Source organism: Convolutriloba macropyga, chromosome 4 (assembly GCF_964194025.1).
Source record: "Convolutriloba macropyga chromosome 4, txConMacr16.3, whole genome shotgun sequence".
Classification (NCBI taxonomy): domain Eukaryota; kingdom Metazoa; phylum Xenacoelomorpha; order Acoela; family Convolutidae; genus Convolutriloba; species Convolutriloba macropyga.
The window spans coordinates 68,453,922-68,464,953 of NC_134471.1; the positions used below are offsets into that span (position 1 = coordinate 68,453,922).

Here is an 11,032-nt window from a genome sequence, read left to right on the forward strand (position 1 = left end):
GAAGATCTGACTAGATGTAGTCAATGTAGCACATATGGCTTGCAAGTTAATAAATATTGGTCTCAAAGCTATTACTGATTAACTATTCTCGCTAAAAGTGGTCTTTTTTGTTCCTCTTTTAATGGAAAAATTTTCTTTTGATCTTGAATGTTCCTCACTTTGTTGAAAGAGACAAGATAAACAGGTAAAACAGAGATCATAAAGTCTATTTATTAGACCCTCAATAGGTGCTGATTGGTTTTTCGTTGAAATTTTTTCGTGACACCATTGTATTTACTGAACAACATCGAAATAAACTATAGATTGCATTTAAGTAAAATTTGTAAATTTTTTTTTCTTCCGAGTATGGTTCTCTTTATTTTTAAAGACTGTATAGGTGAGAACAACTGCAAGCAAAATCATCCGAGAAAAGTTGCTTACAAAGCTCTTCAAAACTGAAAATGGCGCTAGCATGCAAAACTCATAACAGAAAATCTGACTGAGAAGCCCCTCACAAATTTGATTATCTTGACATCTACAAAATAATACGTTCCTTTCAGCTGCTCTAAAATTTTTGCTGCATCAAAGTTTTAGTCCGCCTTTTAAAACGTTTCCCTTTTTTGATCTATTTGAGCGCACAGTATTGCGTAAACAACAATTAAAAACAACGGTACGACTGATAAATTACACATGCTATAAAATCTAATTAGTAACAGAGGGGCTGACTGATTTAGTAACATAGGAAGCAACGTCAGCTTATAATCATTTTAGTCATAAAAAACCCGAAAGGATCACTAAATCAAAACAATCAGATTGCACTGATTGTACAGAGAGTACAATTCTAATGTGATAGTGCACACAAATGAAGTGAAATTGAAATCAATTTGTATAAAGAGTGAGTGTCTTGCTGATAAATTGCTCTCATTTCAATGCAATTTTTCATACCACAAATTTTAATCTGAGAAATTTTGACCATTTGAGTTTTCGTCCAGCACTAACTCATGCCATCTCTAACCCAGAATACTCAACCACCATTGGAACCCCCACGCTCATTCCTCCAACTTCCTGAATTTCTCCAAACCCAATTAAGCCTCCTTTTTTACTGCTTTTCCTCTTCTCTGTGTCTGGCATAAGCTAGCCCCCCTAAGCTTCAGTTAGCCACTAACGAGCCCAGTCGCTCATGAGCAACTTGGTTATCTGCTACCCGACGGATATCTTTAATTTGAATTACTTACCAAATTAAATAACTCATCACAGCAAAGAAATAAATCAAGGCAAAAAGTTACCATACCGTTAAAATTTGTTTTGACAAACATACAAACAAGTTTGTATCCTGGTGTTCTCTCTCCTGATCTCTAGTTTAAAATCCAATGATTTGCGATTTTGATTGGTGTATTCAACTGAGAGTTGACAAAAATTAAGTTTGAAAGTGGATTATTCAAGGAATTTTTTTTGCATTTTGCAAATGGAATTGAATTGCGGATTAAATATTCTTACCAATGTTTGTGTCCAACTCAAATAGCACAAGCGAGGATTTGAATATTAGTTCAATGAAATACGAAATTGATTAAATCCAGGAAGAATAATAGCTGGCGTTGCTATTGAAAGTTATTACTTTTTACTTTTTTAGAAAACGTTGGACCAGCTATGAAACAAATGGATGTAAGAGTGCACATGCAGTGTGCTATTTTCGAAGCGTGTTTTGAAAAAATCTGAAAAACTGTAGAAACACCTGGGACAAGTGTTATGTTTTTCTAGAATTATTCTCGATTTTTTTTGTTTGGTTTTTGTCAACAATTACAAAAGTATTTATTTTGTAAGAGAGAACATCAGAATACAAACTTTTTTGTATGTTTTATTGTCAAAACAAATTTTAACGTTATGTTAAATTTTTGCCTTGATTTTTTTTGCTTAGTTTGCCTTGATTTATTTCTTTGCTTCAAAAATAAAAATAAATTCAAATATAAAATTAAAAACTCAAAAAAAATTTTTAAAATTTTTGGTTGATCAAAAATATCCAAACAGATTCCAGGCGACTGTCCGCCAGCATTAAGGAATCATTTGATAACAATCATAAACTGCAATAATTTCTTCTCTAGTGGAGGCGACTGTCCGCTGACACTAGTGAAGAAAAAAACTGTTGAGAACTTGAAGATTTCTTTTTTTAGTTCTGTAGTTAGCTAAATTACTCGTTTTCGGCAACTGTACGCTGAATAAGCTTAATAAACAACAACAAATTATTTTCAGGAAAACTTTTTCGTTGTTTAAACAACAATTTTATTTAAAAAATTTTTTTCTGTTAAAAAGGTTAATAAGTGGGCAATCGGCGACTGTACGCCAAGAAAGCCCAACATTAGTACAAAAAATATAATTAGGTAATCAACACAATAAAAAAATTTTTTAGGAAGAATTTCTTAAAAAAACAAACCATGCCATCAGAGCGCTTAATAGAGAGGAGCTTTAGCCATGCTGCTGTTCTTGCAGAACATAAGATCATTGTGTGCAAATTACGATGAACTTATAGCAAATTTTTCAGGCCAACCAAATAATGCCACCTTTGCTGGCACTAACAGAGACCTGGTTGAAGGATTACTCAAACAACCAATTGTTTTGCAACAAAAGTTTACAAAAAATTGTCACGTACAACCGACCTAAAAAAAGAGGTGGAGGAGTTGCTCTGCTCGTAAGCAAAGAATATCAATTAACAACAATAAAGACCTCTGGAAGCAATGATATACAAGTTTTAACGGCACATTGCGTTTCAAAGAATCGGTGTTTTGTAGTATCGATTGTGTACAAGGATCCAAAAACGGATATATTATCATTCCAAAATTTTCTTCTGGAACATCTTTTTGCCATGGGACCAAAAAACAATCACATTATATGCGGGGACTTAATTATAGATTTCTCGAAAAATGATAAAAAAACAGAAAATTTTCTAGAGGAATTCGGCTTCTTAAACCTTTACCTAAAATAAAAAAAACGAGCACACAAGAGAAACGACCAGAAGCAACTCAACTTTTGATGTTTTCTTCTCAAATTTTGAATGTGAAACAGAAGTTCTGAAAACAAAAGTGTCAGACCATTATGGAGTTTGTTTGAATGTAAGTGACCCTAACGATAATCAAAACAACACCATATAAGATGAACGAGAAAAAGAGAAAAACTGGAATGCTCTCATCAGGTATTCTAACGTTCTGGAGTTAAATGTTGAATTGTCAAAAGAACTTAACTCAGAAAATAATTTTTTCCGGTTATGCACAGCGGAGGAAGGAATTCGCAACCTTGAGAATATTATAAATAAAACTCTGGATCTTATAACTCCTAAGAAAATCATCACAAACAAAAAAGACAAAACTGGATTACCAACGAAGTTAAAAATGCTTGTTCCAAAAAACAATGTCTTTGGAATAATTTTTGGCAGTCCAGGTCACAAGAAGTTAAAAAACAATACAACTTACAGAAAAACAAAACAAAAACACTGGTAAAAAAACGCCAAGAAGAACTACTACGACAAAATTTTTGATAAAGAAAATGTTTCCAATGACAAAAGTTTTTATAGGTATCTGAATCAAATTTGCTATCCGAATGAGAAAAATCAGAAATCACAAACACAATTGACTCCGAAATACTCAATAATTTCTTTGTAAATATTGGACCCTCACTTGCAAAGAAAATTGAGATACCATTTGATGGGAATATGACAAATCGGGTTGTTGATTCTTTTGTTTTAAAGCCGATCCGAAACGACGAAGTGAAGTACGAAATAAAGGAACTTGTTGGGAAAAAGAGTTCCGATTATATGGGTTTAACTAACCATCTTCTAAAAACAATTAATCCAATCTTTAGTGGATACCTCACATATATTTCAACAAAAGCATAGATGAATCAGATTATCCCGAAAGCTTAAAAGTTTCAAAAGTTGTGCCAATTTTCAAGGAAGGAGATGCAAATGAGCCAAACAATTACAGACCAATTTCTTTAGTACCACTATTTGGCAAAATTTTTGAAAAAATTGTTAAAGGAAGACTATATTCATTTCTGCCGAAAAACAAAGTTCTCTCCAGAAAAAAAATTGGTTTCCTTAGTAAGAGATCAACAGTCGATGCCTTAACAGAAATGCTAGAAAACATTCAGAGATTAAAGGAGAAAAATGTCCTGGCTCATTGTACCTTGGTTGACCTCTCAAAAGCATTCGATACTGTTGACCACAGCATATTGCTAGACAAATGTTCCAAATATGGTTTGAGTGGCAAAATCGAAGAGTTACACAAATCTTATCTTAAAGTTCGCAATCAGTTTGTTCGATATAAAGAAAATTCTTCCTCAACTAAAAAAATTGAGTGCGGAGTCCCTCATGGATCAGTATTAGGAGCACTTCTGTTTCTGATATATATAAACGATATCGTAGACATACCAAAGCACAAAAATATTCTGTTATACACAGATGACACAAACATGTTTGGCAAATATGAGCAAACTGAACATATAAATGATCTGAAATTGATTTCTAGCTGGCTAGAGAGTAACAAACTGACACCAAATATTAAAAAAACACAACTACTTCTGCTAGGACCCAACAACTTATCAGACAAAAAAACTTATTTGGAATGGGGAAGAAGTAGATAAGAGCAAATGTGTCAGATATTTAGGTGTTAAAATTGACAACAAACTCACTTCTTTTGAAGAGCACATAGACCATGTTCAAATGTAATGTAACCAGTACATTTCGATTTTATATCAAACAAAGAAATATCTGCAAAGAGAATGGCTTCTGAAAATTTATAAACAGTACGTTCAACCACAGTATCAATACAGAGTTCTAATATATGGCACGGCAAACAAAAGTGTTCTTGAAAGACTACAACATCAACAAAATTTCCTAATCAGAATAGATTTTGGGTTCCCAAAACATAAAGAAGTTCGTAGTTGTAGATCAAAAAACAAAATCCCATCAATATTTGAGCTACACGTGCACGAACTTCTGAAACTTTTATCAAAAATAATCAGAAGAGAACATCCTAGTGAATCTATTAACTCGTTTATAACTGACAAGGAAATCGACAGATCATTCGACAATGAGCGGAGAATCAAAACAATACCTCTCATAGAAAAATTAACACGCAAGAAACGCAATCTCAGTTCCAGATAGAAAAATTAACACGCAATCTCAGTTCGATTGAGAATACTCTGCAATAGCCTATCCACTCTTGATTTTGATATAATAAAAAGTTTGAGAATCTGCAAAGAAAAAAAACTGCCGCACTCCTTTCTGGACAATTACATAATCGATTCCGATTTCTTTGGAAAAATGTATTGGTAATATGCTCCATAACAAAGAAATAAAAAACTTTTTTTATGTAAAACCAATTCGACAGCTGGTGCGTAATATTGGCTTATCAAACCCCCCTTTTTTCCAGTTCTTCTTGTATGGTCTCAATATAAGTAACTAAATGAATTTCGAACACATAATCTAATTTTGAATAGCTCTGTAACGGTGCTGAAACAGGCAAATTGCCTCCTAGCATTCGTTCAGTACGACGCTTTATACTCTAATTTAGTTTAATTATTCGAAGCTTGAATATTTGGTACTGAAAACAAATTTATTATTATTATTTATTATATTTCCGTAATTATTCGATATAAGTACTATAAAAGTGACAACCGACGAAAATAATATCAAGTTTTGTCACCACATTGCTTGCGTTTGCCACTGTATTTTGCTGTTCCTTGTAAAATTAGCTATGATTAAAGTGAATCTCGATTAACGAAAGTTTCTGTTGGAAACTAAACAATTTCTGAATTCTATGAAAGTTTCTTATCTTTTGATCTGATCAGACACACTTGCTGCATTACTTTCTTAACATATCTGTCCAAACGTTTTTTTTGTTGTACGTTTCAGGAAAAAAAAATGCTTCGATTTTTCATCTGTACCAATAAAAATCAGATCAATGTTTTCCATTATTTTTTATAATGCACATTACCGTTTTCAACCTCTTTCTTAAACAAACTTTAATTAAAATTCAGATTTTATATTCTTTTTTTCACTAGTGTTTTACATTTTAAAGTCAATCAATTCGGCTATCCGTGTACGTCATTTAGTATAAAAAACACAGAATTAAAGCATGAGCTACAAGAATTTGCATTAAAAACAGAAACTCGTTACACTGCAACAGTCTTCTCAGAGCTTCAGTTTGTTCCTCACCTAACGCTTAAAGTAAAATATCAAAATTCTTTTCGATAAATATATTGTAAAAAAGTTTTATTAGACGACTGTAATTAACTTGTAGTAGTTAAGATGTAATTTAATTATTCCAAAAATTATGGGTTTTAAATAGAAATTCAATTATAAAAATAGTATCCCCTTGATTATTCTGTATTTGATTCTGGCAGAAAAAGCACGTAAAAAACAGAAAAATATTTCAACAAAATCAAAATCGTATTGAATTAGCTAGATATGATTACCCTCAAAGAATTTTTCTTCGATGTTGTCAACATTTAAATTTATTTGAACATCATCATGAAATAGAATTGCAAAAAAAACAACGTTGTCGCTCTTGCTTTGACGCTTGTCTATTTGCTTTTTTACAGAAAAAAAACATAGAAACAATGAATTTCTTGAAAAATTGAAATGGTTGTCAGACGTTTTCTTTATTGAAATCTATGTCACACTTATTTCACATATTTACGACTTTTTCAAGCATATAAGCTGCGTTACTTTTTATTAAATATGTTCAACTTTTTCCGCTGTTGCTGTTTTTGTTCACTATGTTTTTGAAATAAATAAAAGTTAGAAAAACCAAAGTATGCAGATACCATTTGTGCGGTGTTCCGCCCTCAGTTAATATTGAATGTGTAGAGTTGGTGGTGCTGTGGCCGGACGTCAGAGAAGCAAACTAATCAGCATGCTTCACTGACGCCAGTGTTGGTGGTGTTTCAAAAAAAACCCTTGAGTTATAGTAACTTTGGCACGATATGCCTGGCCTACCCTTTGCCCACTGTTGTTCCTCGTCAACTGTTAAAATTTTCGTGAGAATTGCTTCACAAATCTTCTTTTGCTACAGTGAAAAAGTCATCTATTTCCTAACCATTGAAATAAATCTATATAATCAACATTATGACTTGGTGTTTCTTAGCACGTGCCCCTCCTGGTACATTGGGCCCCCCTTTTTGGGCACCAAAAATCAGAAAGTTTGTAGTCGATCTGTTGTTGTTGTTGTTGAAGTCTGTTTGAAGTTGCTTTTTGTCGTTTCGTCGTGTTCTCTTTTGCTCTGTTGTGTCTTTCGTGTAGCTGAACTGTATTTCTTACTTCATCTGCTGATGTTATGTTGTAATGTTGTATTGAGTTGTGTCCTCAATAAAACGCTGATCTTGAAGTTATAGACTCGTCCATATCTACAAGTATGTCTGACCTGACTTTGATGATTTCTGCTATTGAAGAATGCTCTGACTGCTGTTCGAAAAATGCTGGTGTTTCTGCTGAGGTAATTCTTGCTGAAGTGTTTGTTTTTGTCGATTGTTGCTGTGTGCTAATTGTCAACGTGCTGCTTGTAGTTTTATATGAAAGTGGTATGCTGGAAAGTTGAATTGCTTTTGTGCTGATTGCGTTTGACTGTTAACAGTTGTAGTTGTTCTGAGTCGACTTTTGTATTGGCTGATTGGCGAATGTCAAATACTGAACAATTTCTGGAAATGTTGTTGTTGTTCTGCTCCTTGAAAGTTGAGAAATTGATGCTCCCCGTGTTCCCTAGCTACCTAAACCTACCACTACTTTGCACCTATTGCCTACGTTTACCTGTTTTTCCCAAATTATACTTTGTCGGAATACCAAATGTTTTGTAATATTTTTTACCGCTGATTCCTGGTTTTACCTAAGCTGTTTAGTGTCATATACCTATTCAACATACTGTTATCCTGTCGGTTCAACTCTCTGCTGTTTTGCAATAAGCTAATTAATTGTGCATTTGAATTCGAAAACCTACTTAATATCTATCCAGAATTTGTCTTCCTGTTAAACCTACCTACCTAAATTTTCCCGTTTGAATGTATTTATCTATTGAACGATAAGCTTTGCTAATTTGAGTTGCCTTGTGAGTTACTTATTGAAATCCCTATTTGTACCTGAACAATACCTAATAGTTCCTTTGAATTGCTAATTCCTTAAATTGAACTTTAAAATTTTCATCTTTTACTTTACCCTAATCCCAAAACTGATATCAAGTTTCCTTCAGATTGTGTTTGAATTATTGTTCCCCATTTTTTATTGATGACCTTTATGTTGATTGGTCGCTAATCAAACTAAGTTGAATAGCCGGTTGAACAAGATCCCCTCTTGATGTTTTAACCAGGAAAGACCTTACCACATTATCTTTACATTTATTTACCTTTTGTACACTACCTACCGGTCAAATACCCCTGGGTGTGTGGTTTTCTAATATCCATACCATGTCGCCTACTTCTATCTTGTCTATTGTTGAATGCCATTTTCGACGTTGTCTGAGTGTTGGTTCCTTTAAAATTCGTTCATGATACTGATGACATTGTTCAATAGTTTTCCTGTTCCTCTGTCGTTGCTGCTAATTGTAGTATCTGATGGCAGTCCTGTTGTCAATCCTGTCAAAAAATGTCCGGGTGTCAGGCTTTCCACATCGCGTATGTCACTGCTGACTGATTTTAGAGGTCTGCTGTTGAGTAGAGCTTCGACTTGGCAAATAAGGGTTGAGAAACTGTCTTCTTTGAATTTTCTAGATCGGGCGATTTTGAAGAAGAGTCGTTTGCTCATCCCAATGAGGCATTCCCATGTTCCGCCAAAATGTGGTCCTCCTAGTGGAACAAACTTCCATGCAATCTTTTTCGATTCCGCATATTTCTGTGTCTCTGTTGTTGTGAAGCTGCTTTCCTCGAAGGTCTTTGCTGTACTGCTGAAATATGAAGCGTTGTCGCTGTGAATTCTTTCCGGTAGTCCCCATCGGCTGAAGAATAGTTGAAATGCCATCATGCATAATTTTTTTTGCAAGTTTCCGGTCACTTCGATATGAACGGCGCGTATCGTCAGACAGGTGAATAAGCAACAGTAAGCTTTCATGGCTATGTTGATCTGGCTGTAGATTTCAAAAGGCCCAAGAAAGTCCACACCGGTTTCTTTGAAGCTTACAAGTTTGACTGAGAATCGGTAACTCGGAAGAAATGACAACTGAGGCTGGCTGTTAAGTTGTCTCCGTCGTCTGCATTCGTAGCATCTATTTGAGATCTTCTTCATTAATGTTTTGCATTGAAGAACCCAATAGTTCAACTGAATGCAGTGTATTTGCTGTTCAACTCCAACATGACCATTGATAGTGTGTTGCAGTTCCAGAAAAAGACGTATAATCCTGTTTCTGCCGTCTAAAATTATTGGCTTTTTCATTGCTGTTGAAACTAGTGCGTTGGCTTGTCTGCTGTTTGAACGAATGATACCATCTGTGTCTATTGAAGGTGTCAACTGAATCAATCTACTTCTTTTTTGAACTGGCTTGTTGTGTGTTAGTTTATTTACAACCTCGTCGAACGATTGCTGTTGAGATAAACGGAAGAGAAAGTTCTATGCATCTATGATCTGCTGGTCACGTGATTTGTTTTGTTTCGTAGGTTTTTAATTTTGATGATGACGGCTCTGAGTTTCAACCGCTGGCTAAACCTGTTGGCATCAATGAGTTCCTTGTCAATTGGCTGTCGTCGTGTTACCTGAGACTTCTGTTCAGCGCTGTTCAAGAAGACATTTTCATGTTGTTGTTCGTCAGTTGTACAGTTGTCGTTAGAAAATAGAAGAAACTGTTTTCCCTGTAACCAAAGAGATTTTTCTGTCATCTCTGTTACTTTAAGTCCTCCCGTTCCTTGATCTGCTGGGTTGTCCTTAGCGTTGACGTAGGTCCACTGATTAGTGCTTGTGATATCTCTTATTTCGGCAATTCGGTTTCCGATGTACATCTTGTGTTTCAATTTGAAGTTCTTTATCCAACTGAGAACGGTAGTGCTGTCACTCTATAAAAAGATTTTGTCAAACCTGAAATCCATTTCATCTTCGACTGTTTTCTTCAATCTTGCTGCATAAAGTGCTGCTTTCAGTTCTAGTCTGGGAATTGTTGTTTGAGGTAAGGGCGCCACTCTTGTTTTTCCCATAAGAAACCGAATTGTCGTTCCTTGGTTGCTGGTTGTCTTTATGTATGGTATCGCTGCTAATGCTTCCAATGATGCGTCGCAGAATACATGAAGTTCCGTTGTGTCCCCAAGTCTTGTACCACCTACCAACCTGTTTACCCCTACCGTACCTAACAGTTCCGTTTCCTCTACCCAATCCTTGATGGCCTTTCCATTGTCTCCACTGATGGCTTTGTCCCATTCGCGTCCATGTTTCCACAGTTCTTGCTGTAGAATCTTTGCTCGGATGAGGAATGGAGTTATGATTCCCAAAGGATTGTAGAAACTTGACACAAAAGACAGAAACTTGCGTTGTGTCCATGTTTTCCTGTCCATGTTCTTTTTGTCTTTCGCTTTGAACATTATTGTGTCTTCGTCCAAGCTCCAATGAATTCCAAGCGCTCTTTGATGAAAAGTTTTACTAAAGAGCTCCTCACCTGGTTTGCAAAGATCGTCTTGCATCTGCTGACAAAACTCACGGCTGTTGTTGCACCATTTTGTCAGGTTGAATTTACCTTTTTTCAGACTATCTTTGAAAACCTTGGCTGTAGGGAATGCTGTGATAGTGTCGCTGAAAGATGCAACCATGTCATCCATTTAGAATGTCCGCTGAATGATCTCCAGAGAATTTGGGTGATCTTCGATGTCGTCTTTGGCTGTCTGTTGCAAAACAAAATTTGCGTAAGCTGGTGAGTCCCTGGCTCCAAAGATGTGTCGTTGGTATTCCTACACCTCTAATTCTGGGCTGTTTGGTTGTCTCCACATGAATCAGAGATAACGGCGGTCTTTTAGTCGTACTCCGATTTGCATATACATCGCTTCGATGTCTCCCTGGATGGCGATGGCTCCCTGTCTGAATCGTAGCAAACTTCCAAGC

The 11,032-nt window shown here is 35.3% G+C and overlaps 1 protein-coding gene across 1 annotated transcript; it reads right to left on the reverse strand.

The window, feature by feature from the left end:
- Positions 1-8,491: 8,491 nt before the first annotated feature.
- Positions 8,492-10,752, reverse strand: LOC142338147 (uncharacterized). The gene is made up of 3 exons (XM_075387783.1): positions 10,022-10,752; positions 9,703-9,976; positions 8,492-9,460 (listed from the first exon to the last, which is right to left on the reverse strand). The coding sequence occupies exons 1-3, from the start codon at positions 10,750-10,752 to the stop codon at positions 8,492-8,494; spliced, it is 1,974 nt and encodes a 657-aa protein (XP_075243898.1).
- Between the last annotated feature and the right edge of the window lie 280 nt (positions 10,753-11,032).

Excerpts from the sequence above, each read along its gene's own strand:
- LOC142338147 (XM_075387783.1), bottom strand. The coding sequence starts at position 10,752 with ATGGATGACATGGTTGCATCTTTCAGCGACACTATCACAGCATTCCCT. Across the intron at positions 9,977-10,021 it reads GAAGATGAAATGGATTTCAG|TTGGATAAAGAACTTCAAAT; the intron begins GTTTGACAAAAT and ends TACCGTTCTCAG. Across the intron at positions 9,461-9,702 it reads GCGCTGAACAGAAGTCTCAG|TTGACACCTTCAATAGACAC; the intron begins GTAACACGACGA and ends AGATTGATTCAG.